Source organism: Amphibalanus amphitrite, unplaced genomic scaffold (assembly GCF_019059575.1).
Source record: "Amphibalanus amphitrite isolate SeventyFive unplaced genomic scaffold, NRLGWU_Aamphi_draft 000694F_arrow, whole genome shotgun sequence".
NCBI lineage: Eukaryota > Metazoa > Arthropoda > Thecostraca > Balanomorpha > Balanidae > Amphibalanus > Amphibalanus amphitrite.
This window is the reverse complement of record NW_024882188.1, coordinates 6,774-26,253: the sequence shown is the minus strand read 5'-3', so window position 1 is coordinate 26,253 and position 19,480 is coordinate 6,774. Positions and strand designations below refer to the sequence as shown.

At 49.7% G+C, this 19,480-nt stretch overlaps 1 protein-coding gene across 1 annotated transcript; it reads left to right on the top strand.

The window, feature by feature from the left end:
* Positions 1-208: 208 nt before the first annotated feature.
* Positions 209-14,582, top strand: LOC122364724 (the record flags this gene model as incomplete). Its single annotated transcript, XM_043335398.1, has 12 exons — positions 209-414; positions 505-700; positions 4,204-4,423; positions 5,264-5,478; positions 5,839-6,007; positions 8,750-8,878; positions 9,430-9,591; positions 9,992-10,157; positions 11,690-11,826; positions 13,340-13,467; positions 14,009-14,111; positions 14,326-14,582. Coding segments are annotated over exons 1-12 (2,088 nt in total), but the record flags the coding sequence as incomplete, so codon positions are not given.
* Positions 14,583-19,480: the final 4,898 nt, after the last annotated feature.

The window sequence follows — 19,480 nt, the reverse complement described above, 5'->3', positions numbered from 1 at the left end:
CTTTAAAATCAGCACACACGGCCTGTTCCGCTGATAACGTTATATGTTGTTTATGTTGGACGTTATAGCAACCAACCGCCGTGACCTGGTCCGTAGAGCGGGCGTTACACGCTGTCACTACGGAGGGCCGCACGATTTCACTCGCGTGTTGCTGACCCGAGAGGGTCACCCTGTGAATGCGGCCGGCTCTGCGGTGTATCGGCGCTCGATGTCGCGCGTGGACTTCCTTGCATTTAACCTGCAGCTCTACGCCGCCGACTGGCTTCCGATCTACTCGGCACCGACAACAGACACCAAGTGGGAACGACTACGCTGCATCCTGACAGCCCAGCTGGATACCGTGGCACCCCTGCGGCGGGTACGGGAGAGGCGGCCGGCCGTTGTCCCTGTCACACCGGAGACCCAGCAACTGCTGTGAGACCGCCGCGCCGCACTCGGCTCCGCTGACCGGGCCGAGTACAAGCGGCTGAACCGGCTGTGCCGCGCGGCGGTGCGTGCCGACAGCCGGGCGCGTTACGAGGGGGAGCTGGCGCGGGGCGGCCGAGCTGCGCTGTGGAGAGTGCTGCGGCCAGTGATCGGTCGGAAGCAGCAGCAGTGCGCCGTGCCGAACATCACACCGGACGCACTGAACGACTATTATGCGACTATCGGGCCGCGCACAGCTGCCGGCGTACCTGCGCCCGCGGCGCCCGTGACTACGGTACTCCCTCGAGTACTAACGTGCAGTTTCCGTGTCGGACCTGTCAGCATGGACGAACTCTACTCGGCGCTGTTAACTATGAGGTCGTCCAGCTCTACCGGACTCGACGGCATCAGTGTTTACATGCTGCAGAGGTGCTTTAACGGGATGGGCCACGCGCTGCTTGACGTGGTGAACTCCAGTCTTGTAACCGGAACCGTCCCCAGTGAATGGAAACATGCTCTCGTGACACCCATCCCGAAGGGTAATATGTTATCGCGCGACCCGTCTGACACGAGACCCATTTCTTTACTCCCTGCCGTTATGAAGGTGGTGGAGCGTGTCGTGCAAGGCCAGCTGTCTGGGTATTTAGAGCAGCACGCACTTCTAGCAGATGCCCAGCACGGCTATCGCAGGCATCGTTCAACCGAGACAGCACTTCATGTCATTACCGATAGAGTGTTGCATGCTATGGACAGGGGCGACATATTGATACTAGTACTGCTAGATCTTTCGAAATGTTTTGATGTGGTGTCACATGCTAAGCTGCTGGCTAAGCTTGCCCTCTACGGAATCGACACTGAGTGGTTTCGTAGCTATCTGTCCGGCCACACGCAGCAGGTCCGCGTGCAGTCGACCGGAGGGCGTCATTTATTGTCTCGCACTCGAATGAACAGCATAGGAGTATTCCAGGGAGGAGCGCTCAGCTGTATCCTCTATATGCTTTTTGCAAATGATTTGAGCCTGAGGCTGCCCAGTGACGTCACAATAGTGCAGTACGCCGATGATACGCAGCTCCTAGTGTCCGGCCGTAAATGCGATATCCAGAGGCTTATCGGTAGCATGGAGGACGCGCTGTGTCATGTGTATGACTGGTTTTGCCACAACGGCATGAAACTGAACACTAAAAAGACACAGATGATCGTGCTCGGAACGCCTGCAATGCTCCGAACACTGCCGCCTGTCGTTGTCCGTTTTTGCGGGGACATGATTACCGACTCGAGAGAGGTCAAGAACCTCGGTGTGTACATTGACCGTCACCTCAACTTTGAGGCTCACGTGACATACATCTCACGGAAATGTACGGGTATTCTGATAGGGCTGTCACACGCGCGTCACGTGCTACCGAAACAGACATTGAAGGTGATTGTGGAGGCGCTGGCGATGTCAGTGGTGCGATATTGCCTGTCCGTGTACGGCACATGTGGTGTGACCCAGCTCGGCCGGATTCAGAAAGTTGTTTACTTTTGTGTTCGCGTCGTGACGGGCAAACGACGCTTTGACCATGTCAGCGGGGCGCTGCAGGAGCTCCGCTGGCTGAACGCAGAGCAGCTTGCTGCCTACCACACTGTGTGTGCGCTAGCGCGTATAATTGAGACGGGACAGCCTGAGTACCTGTACAACACCATTGGACCGAGAGCGGACCAAAGGCATGCCCATGCAACACGACAGTCGGGGCTAATCACATGCCCCAACATTCGTACCGAAGCTGGAAGGAGGAGAATGTGTTTTCGGGGAGTGAGGCTACTGAACAGTGTGCAGGCTGTTCCCGGCGAGCCTGGGTTCCGCCGAACTGTCAGGCGGCTCGTGGGATCGGCTGGCGCGCTGTGATCAGTTGGTGTATGTATGATGGGTTTGTGTGTTTAGTGTAAATGTGTCCTCATTGTGTCCGCATTGTAACTGACGTAGAAGAATGAAAAGCCATATTGTATGGATTTCTTTTGAATACATCTGTATCTGTATCTGTATCTAACCGAGACGCCGATTAGGCCGTCGTCTTCATCAACCAAGTCGGTCAGTCTGATAAATACACAATGCACACATCCGTTCAATGGAGGTCGGACGGCACTAAGAAGTGAGAAATGTTCAGTTGAGGGTTACTGATGAGAGTTTTTCATGCTATTTCACTAAATGTCAGCTGTCAAGAGCCGCTGAGGGGTCAAGCTTTGTCATGCCCCTCTCCCATTCACCCATCTAGACAACTGAGTCCGGTTAGAGGGCTGTCTGTGGTCGGACAGAGGCCAGGGCCGCTTGGGACCGCGCCGGTCAGAGGGCCATCTGCCCTGTGCAGTTGGTCAAAGGGAACACGTCAAAGGTCTGGAACCAGTCTGAGATCTATTTGTACTCGGTTGGTCGGTCAAAGGATGCGTCAAAGGAACAAACAGGAGACAGGCTAGTGTGCCGATCAAAAGGACAATCTAATTGCCGCGATAGATTAGCGGGAGCCTCTGGCTATCTTCATGTCCACGCTCGCCGTTGTATTGCCACCATGCCCCCTCTGAGGCTCCGCCTCGGTCCTATACCGTCCACCGTTGACCGCGCTCTATCGGCCGGGCCCCGAGGCGATTCTAACGGGGTCAATGCAGTAGAGGCGAGCGAAGACGTCAGTTGGGTCGGTCACGACAGCACCACGGAAGAAGTGGAAATATGGCAACGCGGAAGCTGGGGGGAGGGGGGGGGGGTGGTCACGCTCTCCTCGGTAGGTAGCTGAGAGGTGTGTGTGGGGTATGGGAGAGCGTGGAAGACGAGGTATGGAAGCAACGGTGCGTGAACTGTAATAGCTGGGCTGAATAGATCGGTTTGACTGTATGCGAGTCAAACAGATGACCAAATGTCAGATTGAGATAATGAAACTAACTTTCCGTTTTAGTGACCGGCTTTGCATCAGTTCAGTGATGCGAGCCACGAACACAGTTAGATTTCGTCTCCGGTTTCTCAAAGTGGCAGAAATGGGAGACGATATACTGCGATTGTGGGCAGAACCTTTGCTGAATCCTGACACTGACGGAGCCTGTTCCGCGAATTTAGCATAAGGTTAACCGTCCCCGCCCGCGGCTTCGGCAAACTTTCTAATGCAATTAGTCTCCCACGCGCGGCCGACTAAGCTCGGCTGTGCAGAATCGATGGCAATAGGCGTTAATTGATGTACTTCCTGGTAGAACAGGCCCAATATCTGTCATTGTTCGGTGAGACTGTCCCATACAATATGTCTCCCAGCCAGCAGGCAGGATTGCAAGCATGCAGTTCATAATATTGGTAATGTACTGAGCTGACTCGGTCGACGGCCGCCCCACGCTCCACAATCGAATGAAATATGGAAATCTCTCACGTTTCGTGATCGACGGCGATATTGAATATTACCAGTGCTCCCTGAGCTTCTATCACAACGAGACATCATTCAATGATATTATCCCGGGAACAGCCTGCACATACCGCATATTGCATGCATTATTCAGCTTTTTGCTGAGATTGCATATGACAATGCATCAAAGGCGAATATAATTATAAGGCAACCAACGACCCACACTCATGGTTGGAGATATTGCGACAATAGAAAGAAATCAATTGACTCTGTCATACTGATTTGCTATCCTGTATTCAATGAGAAACGTGCTCCGATTTACCGATTAACCGCACAATGACAGCCTGTGTCCTGTGTTTCAGTGCCCCCAGAAAGCGCCACCATCCACGGGCCGGCCGGGGGCCGGGTGGTGGCCGGTCAGCCGGTGACCTTGACCTGTCAGGTGACGGGGTCCGAGCCGGCGCCCGTCATCAGCTGGCGGCTGGGCTCGCTGCCGGCGCCCGGCGCCCGCCAGCAGCCCAGTGCTGACGGCAACGGTACCGTCTCTGAGCTGACCTTCACCCCCGAGGTGTCCGACCAGGGTCGACCCGTCACCTGCAGTGCCGCCAACCCTTCCGCCGGCGGGCCGCCAGTAGAGGACATTCTACCTCTGCACGTGCAGTGTGAGTGGGGTACAATGGTGCTGCGCCGACAGACGGGGGCAGTTAGATGTCCCGTCTGCCGCGCCCAGTGGGCCGGCCAGGCGATAACGACCGCGTCTGAAAGCCGGCGACGCCAGTCACTCGCGGATGGGTCGGCCGGCCAGCTAGGCATTCGGGGCGACGATTACCGGGTGTAATAACAGAAAACGAGCTCTGCAGATTTCGTATTTGGGGCATTTGGCGCGGCGTTCGTCATAATTCAGTAGTGGACGGGCGTGATCGCCGCTCCAAATTAGCCAATCTTCCTCGTTAGGCGAAGCACGACTGCGATATAAATCACATACAAATGTGCCATTGAGAGCATATTCTATCCATTTGTCTGAGTTTATGCTGAACTTCGTTCTTCTTTTGTATTGATTATATTCAAGTAGTTTGTTATGGGATGTAAGTGACCCTAGCATTAAACAATTCGACTCATTTTACAGCATCGACGGTCAAGGGCGTGAGACGCTTTTAACTTCCATCCGGCGTCAGATTTGTCGCCTGTGTTCTGCTTGCCGTTTTACACCGTTCATCCCCTCAGTCAGATCCACCGTCCGTGTCACTGTCTACCGTTTTACACCGTTTCTCCTTCTCCTTCAGACTGTGTCACTGTGTGTCATTTTGACACCTCTCCTCCTTCATCAAACCAAGGGGCTATGTCGCTGACTGTCTGCCGCTTTACATCGCTTCTCTTCCACTGTCAGGCCCGCTATGTATGTCGCTCACTGTATGTCATTTTGACGCCCCTCCTCTGCTCTCAGACCCGCCGTCCGTGTCGCTGACTGTGTGTCACTTTTACACCGTTTCTCGCTTTCTCAGACCCGCCGTCCGTGTTGCTGACGCTGCGGCCTGAGCGGCCCCTCCGGGAGGGACAGACAGCGCGTCTCTTCTGCAGTGTGCGGGCTGAGCCGGCCGTCACACAGGTCCGCTGGAAGCACGAGGTAAATGTCCGAGACACGGCAGGACGGCGACCGTCCGACGGTGGCTATACGTGGGCGACCAACAACACACTGTTCGAGATGACAGGTTCGTCTGTGAGAGATATAGAGAGCTGTAAACAGACCAGTCTGTTGAAAAGAACGAAAACCAGCAACACGAAGGAAAACAACACGAAACAGGCGAACTCCATTTGTTTTTGGGAGTGTTGTTTTCCATGTCAGCGTTTCCCGTTTCTGCGGTGAACTTGTGTACGCAAGTACGTAGGCAGGTAGGATGCTAATAATTTACCCCTCTAATTGGATAGCTCACTCGAATTCGCACAGAGACTCCTCTTCTAAACTTTTCCCAGCGAGGCCCACAGATAAATAACTCTGCAGAGTGGTAGTTATGTGTACCTGGTGCAGACTGAACGACGCGTCCGACTCGAGGTCGCCATCATTGATGCATTGTTTCAGGGCCGCTGGCTGCCCGAGCTGTCCCCGGGGAGCGCAGAGACAGCGCCGAACGGCAGCAGCGAACTGACACTGGCCAATGTGCGGGCCAACGTCTCGGGAAACTACACCTGTCAGGCCACCAGCCCCCTGGGAACCGTCCAGAGCCAGCCCGTCACGCTGCGAGTCCAGTGTAAGACACGGCTAATTCAGCCCGAGTTCCGCGTTCGACGCGGATGGCTCATTCAGAGAAGGACGGCACTCGAATGTATCTCTGATGTGGGCTAGTTCAATTACAGTCGTCAAACTAGGTCAATACAATCACGCTTCATAGAACTTAACCCTCGCTGGACCTATTGGCTTTCTACATACGCGCCGGCCGAGGGGGGGGGGGCGGGTACGAGCCCCCTCGCCGTTTCGCCCCTGGTGGAGCTAGCGCGTCGCAGAAAAAACGAGCGTGTGCGCCGTTTCGAGACGCAGAGATTGGTACCCGATCTTAACCCTCGCATGTGTGCGGCGTTTGCCAGCTTCTAATGTGTAGGGGGGGGGGGGTCGGTTGGACCCCCCCCTTGCCGTTTGGCCCCTGATCGAGCTAGAGCTTCGCGGAAAAAACGAGCGTGTTGCCCGTGACGAGAGGAAGCCGATGATACCCAATTTTAAGGTCCTAGGTCATTGGTTGACCTTCCAGGTCAGGTCAATGACCCAAAGTCGGGAAAATCCGGACCTGTTAGAAAGTCGGAAAGTGTGGCTGCTAAGGGGTTTTTCGGGGTGCTGATCACGAATATCGTGTAAGTTTTGATCACAGATGATGTCTTGAAGCATTTAGACCAGGTCGGGTCAGGTCAGGTCAGGTCAACCAGTAGGCGTCGTGACGGGTATTCGTAGTACGTGTCAACCGCCTCTGACAGCTTCGTAACATGTTACGAAGTCACCAAAACTACTTCGTAAATGTTCAAATGGTTGCTAAATTCGAATTCAGCTCCAAAAACTAGCCTAGAAACATGTAAAACTCGAAAAAGTGACCCGAGGTCACCCGAGGTCACCAAAGGTCAATGACCTGACCTGACCTTCAGGTGACCTTGACACACACGGGAGTAACATCAAATCACATGTTTGAACGTTTGAAACCACGAAAAGCTTGCAAACACGCGGCTAGTGCGAGCCGACATACGCGAAATCGCGATTCCGGCCAAACATGGTCTCGGAAAAGAGGTCACAGGTCAAAGGTCATTTGGGTCAGGGTCATGAAATTTTCAGGGTAGGTGTCAAATTGATCAATGCGAGGGTACTGAAAGTTTCGTCGCGATCAGCCGCTTTTTACGCGAGTTATTCGCGAAAAACCATGGGGGGGGGGTCCATCCGACCCCCCCCTACACATGCGAGGGTTAAGGTCCTAGGTCAACCGGTGACCTCTGAGGTCAGGTCAAGTGCTCCAAGGTACGGTTCAGTTTTTGATGAATAACTTCGCAAAAACGGCCGCAGAGCCACGATTTTGAAAGCATTGTGTTTGCCTCGCTCAAGCGCGTCGAATGATATACTTTTTGTTTGGGTCAGGTCAACTTAGGGTATTGACCTCAGGTCAAGGTCAGGTCAGCACCCCCAGGTCACGAAGTTGGTTGAAAGAGATCATGTCGCATATCATTCGATTCGGCAGGTCTTCCTGAGTCCATTGGTGGCTTTCCCGAGTCGCTAGCTCAATTTGATCGGGAGTTATTGACGGAAAACTAATATGACCTTGATGACGTCATAAATGACGTCACGCAAGGTCAACATTGCAAAAGTGAGGCATCTAATCTGGCAAAGAGTGCATCAAATCACGATTCTGTGTGCTTGAGATAGTTGGAGATCGTTCCCGGCGCCAGAAGAGCAGTTTTCATTTTTCCCCATTGACTTACAATGGTGAGGTCACGAAAATGACCTGACCTCATATGACCTTTAGGAAAAATCCGAGATATACGAGATGTGAGACTCATAATGGATACTAGATTCTGCAAGTTTCATTTCTCTGTGACATCTCCTCTGGCAGAGAGGGCGTTGCGAAGTTGCGACATCTGAAGACCGTGCAGAGGTTCACTTATGACGTCATAGGTCAGTGACCTGACCTTACCTAAAAATGCGGTTAGTGTCAAAAGATCCGGCTTGAATCAAAGGTCAGGTATGCCAAGTTTCAGCTCTCTACCTCCAGCGTGTTCGGAGCTATCGCAAAAAAACCTATGGGGGGGGGGGCGGCACCCGCCCCCCCTCGGCCGGCGAGGGTTATGAAAGGACAAGAGTTTTGTAAGATAACATCGGTTGCATAATTGGTTTCAAAGCCTAATGTTCAGCCTCGATTGGATAGTGGTGAATCAGCGTGTGCCGTGTCTCTGCATTTTTTTCTGAAATCGTGTTTCTTTATCCTCTTTTTAGCCCGCTCTGTCTGTCTGTCCGTTTGTCTGTCTGTCTGTCTGTCTGTCTGTCTGTCTGTCTGTCTGTCTGTCTGTCTGTCTGTCTGTCTGTCTGTCTGTCAGTCTGTCTGTCTGTCTGTCTGTCTGTCTGTATGTCTGTCTGTCTGTCTGTCTGTCTGCCTGTATGTCTGTCTGTCTGTCTATCTGTCTGTCTCTGTCTCTGTCTCTGTCTCTGTCCCTGTCTCTGTGTCTGTCTGTCTGTCTGTCTGTCTGTCTGTCTGTCTGTCTGTCTGTCTGTCTGTCTGTCTGTCTGTCTGTCTGTCTGTCTGTCTGTCTGTCTGTCTGTCTGTCTGTCTGTTTGTCTGTCTGTCTGTCTGTCTGTCTGTCTGTCTGTCTGTCTGTCTCCCTCTCTCTCCCTCTCTCTCCTCCTCTCTCTCTCTCTCTCTCTCTCTCTCTCTCTCTCTCTCTCTCTCTCTCTCTCTCTCTCTCGGTGTGTCCGTGTGTTTGTTTGCTCATCTGACATCTCGGTGGCGGCTCTGTCCGGTTTCCAGACGTGCCGATGTGTGTATCGGACACTCCTACTGTCCTGGAGGCAGCCCGAGGTGACAGTCTAAATGTCAGCTGTCATGTCGCCTCCTTCCCCAAACCCCTGCGCTTCCGATGGAGCTTCAACAGTTCAGGTTGGTTGAGAAACTCAAATACCATCCAACTCGTGCAGTCTCGACATCATTTAATTTTCCTCCTTCTGCTATTCATCGGTAACTTTGCGCTCAAGAGAAGTTTACTGTGAAACTAGATCAATAGCGCGCGCGCTGCGTCTTATTTGGACCGGGCGCGGCATTGAGTAGTATGTACACACAGTAATTTTGAATGGTACCCGGACCTGAGTCTAGCAAGTCTCAGACAAAGAACTCGCTGCCCTGAGTCACAGTATCGCGGCATTGCCGCCTACGGGCAATGCGCCGGAGAAAAAACTGACGACTATTGAGTGAAAGGATATTTTTCTTTTTACTGCATTCCCTAACGCAAGCTTAACAGAAGTGACGTTAAGTCAGCATAAGTTAGTGCACTTTTCGTATAATATTAACACTATTGAAAGCAGTGTTTGAGTAGTCTCAGATGAAATGAAACCAAGAAATTCGTTTACGTTTTAAGAACTTAAGCCTTCAGTGGTATGTTAAGCGTTCTTGTGCTAGTTTAGTGTGGTTAATCCGATTGCCGTCCTCTCCAGACGCCCTGATACCACAGCGGGAGTTCAGTCGCAGCCTGGTGAACGGCAGCACGCTCAGCTATACGCCTCAGCTGCCGTCAGAGTTCGGCACGCTCCTCTGCTGGGCGACCAATGAGCTCGGCGAGCAGCGCGCGCCCTGCGCCTACCTCGTCCAGCCGGCGGGTGAGTGGTGCCGATTGTATTCCGGCACGTATGTGAAGACACTACTGAAATGAATCGTGAATATATTGAAATGTGCTGTGAATAAACTCCTATCATGCACGCAGTTCATGTACATACCAAAATCTTAGTCGTATCCTGTTCATATTTTTATGAATTTATATTATCATAAAAATTGATCTTTTTTAACAATCAGCTCTTGTGGGACTTTGACGTCGCCGTGTCTCGTCATGTAAGTACATATAACTACATACATCCTTCCGCTGTGCCCCTTAGACGTGTGTGACAATCCGTCTGGTCGGGACGTTATTTCATCGAACTATGATGCCAATCCATCGTTCCCCTTCCCCCCGGAGGTGCCCGACACCCCGTCGAACTTCTGACACCCCTCCATCTTCCTCAGACGTTCCCGACCCTCCATCGGACTGCGTCATCATCAGTCGCACCGAGACCGCTCTGGTGGTCCGCTGTCAGCCAGGATTTGACGGTGGTTCCCGGCAGATGTTCATGATGGAGGTGTGCGGGATCAGCGGCGGTCAGCAAAGGAATGTGACCTCAGCCAGCGCCAGGTGGGTGCTGGGAGCTGGGTGCTGGGTGCTGGGTGCTGAGTGCTGGGTGTTGAGTGCTGGGTTCTGAGTGCTGGGTGCTGGGTGCTGCGTAGTGAGTGCTGGGCGCCGAGTGCTGAATGCTGCGTGTTGGTGTGTGGTGGGTGACCGCTTCTGGTGCTGTTTCTTCTGGTGCTTAGTGATCAAGCAAATAAAAGAGGTCTACATTAATAAAGCCGAAAGTTTTATATCGGAGCAATTTCCGGAAGTGAAATGAACTCAATCGTTATCGTTCAACGAACATCCTTCTTCAACCTTCACTTATTGAACAAGAACATTTCAGTCTTAGCGCCCTTTTCAAACGGACGTATGATCAATGAAAGCCAGAGCAACGTTCGAAATGACTAAAAATAAATTATGAGCCAGTAAGACCTAACGAGCAGCCTTTGTTCACCGAAAGCATTCAAAGCTTTTCATGTGCCCACACAGATATACGTATGTGCGATGTGCAATTTGTGCATGACTTATTATTTCAAAATAGATTATCATCATAAATTGCTGCCAACGAAATTGCCATCATGATAATATTCATGTTTTGAAGAAAACAATCGGTGAAAGTTTCGGTGAAGGAGTGAAAAAGTGAAGGTGAATTTTTCACCGCCGAAGGCTTAATTTGATTGTTCCAAATGCACCTTTCAGTACAGTCGATAGTCGATGCAGGTGTTTGTGGATTAGTCTTGATGATTAAACTCTGTTTGAACTATGTGTAAAAGACACCAATATTCATTACATTCACATCTCAGGCCTCATTTTTTCCACTACTGAGTTTGAAGGGCAGTGAGGGTGCCGATGCGATTGCAGGAAACGTCCATATTACCATCAGATTAAGCCGGGCGTTAAAAACGAGCTTCTCGACGATGAATGGGGCATTTCCGAACATTAGCACTCAATCGACAGCGTACGTACACAGTCCGTCATAATGTAGGAATTCCATCGCTCCTAGGAAATGACTTCATCACCTCACGAATGCAAATGTCGGAAATTTTATCCCTCTCTCGGATGGAGCGACGAACAAACAATTTAAGCGCCGGAAACTTCTCCAATGGAAATCTCGGAGAGTTCTCGCGACTTTTGTGAACTGTGGGCGGAGCGGGCTGTTGTTTATCGAGACTATAGGTTGGAATTCAGGCTCATTCGGATGTGGTTTTGCCGGATCACCACCTCTGTTATTGGGAGGCATTGGCATACATACAAGAGAGTGCTGAATAGGAAGGTGTGCTGCCGGTAAATTGACTCACGATTTCAACGGTGAATATAGACAGTGGATTGTGGAACAATCGGCTTAGGGACGGCGTGGTCGACGAAAGGTTTGCATTGGTAGCGCTAAACAGTTTAAACAGTTTATCAGCATTATCGGGGGCTATGAATGGTGTAATGACTATGTATATCTCTATACTATGCCTAATGATCTAAAAGAGGCTCAGGTAGACGTTTTGTGCTCAGGTTGCCTTTCGAGTTTCCACAGCTGTGATCAAATCAGTTTCTGTTTCCCGCAGACTGCGAGCGAGTGGCCTCGATCCCGGTCAGCAGTACCACCTCTCCGTGTACGCCGTCAACAGACACGGCAGCAGCACGGCTGCCACCCTCGTGGCCAGCACGGCGGCAGACGAACGGAACGCCCAACAGCACCACGGTAAGCGCTGGCAGCCTCTGTTCAATAATCAATGGTTTGAATGTGGTGCTATATGGGGCCGCATGTATTTATATCGACTGGTGTCTGTTGGATACGAATGATTTTAAAACTAGGATTAACCCGCGCCCCAGTGGCGGTCTCCGCCAACTTCGCCCTAGGGGGGGGGGGGGCATATGTTATCACCCACGTCTAACTCAAAAACTAAGAGGGCTAGAAAGACGCGGTAAAAAGCAGTCGATAGCTCTTGATGCGTACGTTTGAAAGTATTTCAGTCATTTTTCATCTTAGAGCAATATTGGGGTCACCAGAGGTCATCAAAGGTCAAAAGTTGCGAATTGTCATTATATTTTTCAGCAAACATGCCATTATCTCAGGAACTATGATAGCTAGAAAAACGCTGGGAAAAGCAATCGATAGCTTTTAAACTCTTCTTTTGATAAGGTCACGGTCAAAAATGACCTCAGGTCAACGGTTTAGCCTCCAGAGGGCAAAAACTCCAAAAATAGCTGTTTTTAAGAAAAGTGTTTTTCGACAATAACTTTTGACTAAAAAAAGCTAGGTCATTTCTAATGCCAGAATCGTGTTCCTCTCGCCGAGATGCGTCGAATGAACTATAAGTTGACCTTGAAAGGTCAACTTCAAAATTTGACCTCAGGTCAAGGTCATGACCTGACCGAAAAAGGTCATGTTGCATATCAGTCGATGCGTCTCGGCAAGACAAACACAATGAGGCCAACCCCAGCGTTCTATCTCTTTCCAATCGAGAGTTATTGGCAAAAAACTGTTTGTAGCCTCAAATGACCTCGGATGACCTTTCAAGAGGCTATCAGCAAAAAAGACACCTTGGTCGTCACGGGTGGTCCAAATCACTGTTATCCTGAAATATTTGGACTGTTCCTATGCGTACACACGGATCTAGAGGCATTTTCGTTTTTCTCCATTGACTTATAATGGAAAGGTCACGCCACTGACCTGACCTTAGGTCACGCATATAAAAAATCCGAGATATACAAATTGTAGGCACCCATAACATCATGTAATCCACCAAGTTTGAAACCTCTCTGACAAACACTGCAGGCTGGACATGATTGCAAACTTTTTTAGGCTTGGTCAGTTAACTTGACCTAGTGACCTGACCTGACATGACCTGGGGTCAAAAATTTCACACATTGTCCAAAATTGATGTACCAAAAGCTACCCCAAGCGGCGCGGCGCTATGCGCCGCGGTTTTTTATTTATACGAAAAAAACGCGACAGGGTGGTAACATATGCCCCCCCCCCCACTGGGGCGAAGGTTAAGAGCCTCGGATATACATGGCTTGATTTTCCCATACAAAGCTTCGCATGCCTATACGTGTTCCAAAGTAAGACCACTTATTCGATCATATGTATGTCCTCGTATCCACCAATTAGACAGAGGACATGAATATTACGATACCAAATTGCTCTCACTCAGCCCTGCCTTCCGTCCCCCTTGTTGCTGACCCGGGCCCATCCGTGCGCTCTCCGCCAGGGTCTGTGTCCGAGCTGCTGCAGCTGACGCCGATCCTGGGTGTTCTGATTGGCCTCGTCACCGCACTGGTGCTCACCGCGGCCATTCTGGTGGGCACGCGTCGCTGCCGCGCCCGGCCGACCGCTAAGGTAGCATGGGCAGTGGGCACAAAGGGAGGCCGGCGCATAGCGGCATGTGGGGGAGCCGCGGGCGGGGAATACGGGAATACATGGGAAACTCAGGGACACGAATGATTTCCGCTGGTTTCTAGGATTGGTAATTGCATATGTTACGTCAATTTCAAATGAATATACATAATTCGTTATTTTCTGCAAATCTTGAAGCGTCAAGGGAATAAGTAACCTATAGGTTTTTTTTTTAACTAACCTATAACATATAAGCTTGTAACCTATAAGCAATAGCGGCGGAACACCTTCAATTAAGGGGGGGGGGCTATGCCGACTTTTGGTCCCATTCTTTCCGCAACGCCCATGGGGCTAATGTTAAAATGCCAAAATCAAAGGGGGCACGGTGCCCCGATGCCCTCGCCGTTCCGCCACCTATGCCTATAAGTTGTTTTTATGTTTTTTTTTGCTAGTGCGTACGTATGAGATAACGGCGATCGTATCTTGGTTGCCATCCAACTGTTCAAGCAGCATCATTTGAAATCAATGATCCGACTTATTTCAGGATAACTCTCAGGGAGTGTCTCATGTTCAACTGGTGAATAACTTGAGTGACTTAGGAAGTCTGGAAGAGAAACATGACCCTGACCTGATACCACAAAAGACAGGTGAGCAATTTTCTTGTGTTTCTCTATCAGTTGAGTGTTATTTGATCGAAAACTGAGAAGTAACAATTACAGGGAAAATTTAAAGTGGTACTCAATGCTCCTGCCCATTCGTTCATTTTTCCCGCATTGCATTTTTGCCATAGCATTTGATGATAAGTAGGATTCGATATGGCGTCATCATCGTCTAATAACAGCGTTGGTGCATTCATTTCAGAATGCATCGACCCAGAAGAGAAGCACATGATTGAGCGGCTACGCAACAGTCGTTTTCCTCCGCCACCTGCGCGCTTCGGAGACAGCTCTGCCCTGTCTCCTAGTGAGACACGTCTCTTGTCTCCCAGTGAGACGCGTCTCTTGTCTCCCAGTGAGACGGGACTGCTGTCTCCGACCTCGAGGACGCTCCCACGTCCCGAGCGGGTGTCATCTTGTGGAACTCAGACAGCCTCACTCAGCCCGCGAGGGGGTCACAAGGTAAGAGCGACACAACTGTCAGATTATAACAGGGGCCCGAGCAGGGGACACAAGGTAGGGCATTAGGACTGCCAGTTTATGACAGTGGTCCGAGCAGGAGACACAGGGTAGGGCGCCACAGCTGCCAAATTATAACAGTGACCCGAGCAGGGCACACAGGGTAGGGCGCTACAGCTGCCAGATTATAACAGCGGCCCGCGCAGTGGAAACAAGATAGGGCATTAGGACTGCCAGTTTATGATAGTGGCCCGAGCAGGAGACACAGGGTTAGGGCGCCACAGCTGCCAAATTATAACAGCGGGCGCTAGGAGCTAGGTAGGGCGCTAGGACTGTCAGTACATAAAGGCGCTGTACTTACGGGCGTATGGAAGGACGTCGGGGCAGTAGTGCTACGAGTACGACTGTCAAAACATGGCAGTCGTGCACCATTCCTGCAGTCTGCACCATCGCCGATTTCTTCCTGCACTTTACCCATTGACCCCAAGTCTTGCTCTAAAGTGGAATGAATTACGGATCATTGTCATGGAGCTGCCAATGTCAGTCTTCCTCACCAATATGGATGACCCAATATTGTCGAAAATATATTTGCATTGGGCGCGGCTCTCGCCAGCCATAACTTCTCACTGCTTTGCTAAAGTTGAAGTCGTGATCGCCGTCATATTGTATACCTAGCATAATGCAAATAAGATGCTCTTACGCACACGTGGTTATGTATGTACGCATGTCAATAACCCATGCCCTCATTCTTTTTAGCTGAATAGTTCGTGAAAGCAATGCCCACAAATGATCATGGCTACTTGTAATCTGCTCAGCATGCGTGAAATTGATTGATAAGAATTGAGAACTTATGTTTGACGACGGTAGTAAGGCTAGAAAGATTACTTTAATCCCATTTCCCATTGAGAGGTCGAAGACAATCAAATGGTTGCTATGGCACCAGACCGGTAGTGCAAATGCTGCTCTCCGTTACCGCGCACAAAACGCCGCTCTTCCTGAAAGCGTGCCGACCCATCCTTGCAGCGATTTTCTCGATTGAGTTCGGGAGAAGATTCAATTTTCTGTCCGCCGGCTGTATTGACACTGAAACTGATTGGCCCGTTAGTGTTGCTCCACGATCGCACGTCTCGTCAATCGTCAAGTTATGTCAACATAGAACATGCGACTATGGGCTTCCCTTCCCGGCAGGCCCGGCGCCGGTGCCGCGGCCGGCGGTCGTAACGGCACCCGGCGCCGAGGGACCGTCTCTTCTAAATCTGGCAGTTGGCAGCACCATCCTCTGTTCCAATGACGTCATTTGTGAAAAACGTCCGCCGCTCGATTCTGTTGACAAGAGTGAGAGCTGGCAGTGGCCGGTCCGAACTCGAAGTGCGATCAATGGTCTCGGACCGGTAGTGTCTCGGGCTGGTCCGAGACGTCGGTGGTCAGACCCTGGTCCGGAGCTGGATAGAAGAACCGAGCAGCGCCGCTCCAAATACACCTCCCGGCGAATGGGGCCGCACCACCGGCAATCGTACTTCGTGATTAGTTGCGAACTTCTGCTCCAGATGGCCAATCGACGTAAATGTCCCTCTCGAAAATGGTTGTGTGTCGGCCACCTGGAGATTAATGGTTTCCACCATCGACTGGGAGATAATACGAACGCCCAACTGCAACAGCAATATCGCCCAGAAATGCCACGATAAATACGGATGGCCGAGGTATAACTTGTATAGCGTCAGATAAATGGTTTAAATTCGAAAAGGATGAATGTTTCGACAATGCATTATATTTTGAATTATAAAGATTAAGTAAGCCGTCCTATTTTTTTTTCTCCACCACCGTCAATTGTAAAGGCTACACACGCTTGCAGCTGGCCGTTCAAGGAGCTACTCCATTTCTTCCATGGAAATCAAGTTTATTATTCCGAAATGCTCGTATTTATGCTGGAGTGAAAACAGTGCACTAGCTTAGTCACTTGGTCCGAGGACATTCGGTTGTTCTGTTGATTTCCGAATGATTCCTCCCCCCCCCCCCCCGCCATCTCTAAACGGGGAGTATGATGAGATATCACGTTCAATGTGACTGTCATCCGTCGTGATGGAGCTCACGCCAGACACCTCGGCCTATACGAGGTCAGTATGGGGACAGTGGGTCGAAGCCGCAAGATGAGAGGCTTCGGCTGCCGCAGTGGCTTCATTAGCACTGTACGTGGTATGAAAGTCAACGCAGTCGACGCGACGTACTTTGAGAGGTTCCGATAATGCTATTACGATCAGAAACGTGCCTGGTGTGGGTATTGGAAAGCTTTCCAAACTACCAACAGGCTGACTGTATGAGACTGAAAAGAAATCAGCTCCCTAACCCAGCTCTCAACTCAATCCATATTTCTAACGTTGGCAAAGTCGGTTCCGGCGCAGTCAGTCTCCCCGTCATGGCTTGAGCTCTAAAGGACTACTGATACCGAAACCGTCTGGTGAAAGGAGACACATACCTATTCTGGCTCTCAGGAAGACAACTAGGCCTACTGCGCTTAGAACAGTCCTGAGACTCAGTAGTCAGTCAGACGTGCTGATATATTTTTAAAGCGTGCAATGGTTTGAATTTAGGCGCACATTTATATCTCCATGTTTCAGCAAGAAAACACGAATAACATAATAGTTTTCAGGTGTACATATTTAACTAGAATGTTACCGCAAACACGTTTTACTCAAGCGGAATCAACAGCACTTGTGAGTTGCGACCTTCGTGGCTTCAGGATCATGACCACCGGAATATTCACTCATCACACTTCCCTTTCAATAACAACGGAAAAATTAACGAGGACGGCATTGCAGCTGCCCACTTATCTTCCTCTTAGCATGCTTATTGCACTAATAATAGGCTCACGTATGTGCATAAACCTGCACATATAATATAAATATGCACATATTATATAATATAAATATGTGTCTGCCATTTTGATTTTTGCTTTTTTTCAGAGCACGACGCTGCAGCTGATGCGCCCATCTAGGCGGAGGAGCTCGTCATCTCTCCAGCAGGTGCCGTCAGTAAGTGGTGGTCACCTGCTCACAAAGTTCTAGTGCTCAAAACGGTCACTTTTGATGTCGCTGGAGCTCATGGCTACCGTTTTTGTGTGGACAAAAAGCCTGAACACGGAGCTACGATGAAATACAGTGACCGGTGGGGTGTATGTTCCTGAACTCTTCAATGAAACTATTGACATGTTTGTGACATTTATTGATGTTTATAAAAGTGTGATCCTGAAGTGCATACTGTGCAAATGTGACATGACGATATTCGCGCTGAATTTCGTGATCTCCCTGACTGTCAGGACAGGTATTTAGGTGTGATGGACCAATGATTCAGGATTGTTAACCCGCGCCCCACTGGGGGGGGGGCTATTTATAGCCCCCCCTCCCGTTTTTCTGCAATAACTTCCAAACCGCTTGACGGATCGACGCCAAACTTTCAGTACCTTCGGCTGCATCAATTTGACACCTTGTGTCAAAATTTGAACTTCGTAGCTACCATAGGTCGGCCGGAAATGACGTCAGAGTGACGTCATGTTCGTCCGATTTCGACGCAAAACATTGAACCACGGCAATCGCTCCCAAGAGCTCAGTTTTTAAGCTAGATCCAATTTCTTTGCATGAAAGGACTCAGAATTGACCGCGCTATCAAACTGCTATCTCGGATTTTCAAAATTTTGAAAATTTCGAAAATTTTATATAATAATATTCAAAATTTATATTTTTATATTTTTTTCAAAAAGTTTTTGACTTTTCGAAAAAACCGGAATATATGTGACAGAACGCATGATTATGACTAAGTCTAGCAAGTTTTAGCTAAATATCTTCAAAAATGGCCAAGTTATACGCATTATTGCAAAAAATTCACAATTATTAATTTTTCAAATCAATTTTTTAGTACGTATTTGGCATCGTACACCAATATAAATGGCACCATCGTGTTCCTGAGCTCAAACTGCATCCAATAGACACCTTTTTTGTTGAAAAATTTCAACTTCAAAATTTGACCTTTTTTGACCTGAAAGTGACCTGACCTAAGCTAATTTCGACTCAAAATGACCTTGAATGACACAGACGACATCAAATTCGAAATCTATGGCCTAAATGGACCATAAAACATGTGTCACGTGACCGACGCATGATATAATATTTTCGTGACCTGTGATGACCTGACCCTGACCTGAAAATCAAAGTACAAGTTTGGTACCCTCAAGGTATCTAGAGCATCTGTTCACGAGTGTGGAAACCAAAAATGAGCCTGATCTGACTTGTAAGACGGCGGCCAGAGCCCAAAATGTGAACAAGCCAAAGTGCTAATAATTTTTACTTTGACCTGACCTGTGACGTCATCGGTGACCTCGAGGTCTATGAAATTAGGTTTCGTTCGACAGTTTTTCCGGGGCTATCAGACGCCGTTTGAATTTTGACGATCGGCCCAGTAGTTTCGGAGTTAGGAGGGGGGGCTATGAATAGCCCCCCCCCAGTAGGGCGTGTTATACACAGACCCCAGTGGGGCGCGGGTTAATGTTGTTCATCCCATTTATCACGCTATCCATGCTACGTGTAGTGCTTGCGGCTTGCTAGCATTCCATGCCACATGTAAATACCTACATTAAAAAGCTGTTTATGTAAATATATTTGCGAGCCTGCACAGCATACCTAAGCACCTCTAAAATCTACACCCTTATGTGATGTGAAATGTTATTTGTTGTTTCTCACAAATCTAGTCTCTCCAAATGAGTTTGTATAGCTATTCATCGCTGTTCATAATCGCTCATCAGCAATCAATAATTACTTATACAAGAAATGCTTTTAAAATGCACACTGACAACCAAAACGATTCTCTATTCCCTTTGATCATGGTGTGTCATGCTCCTATAACTCTGCCGT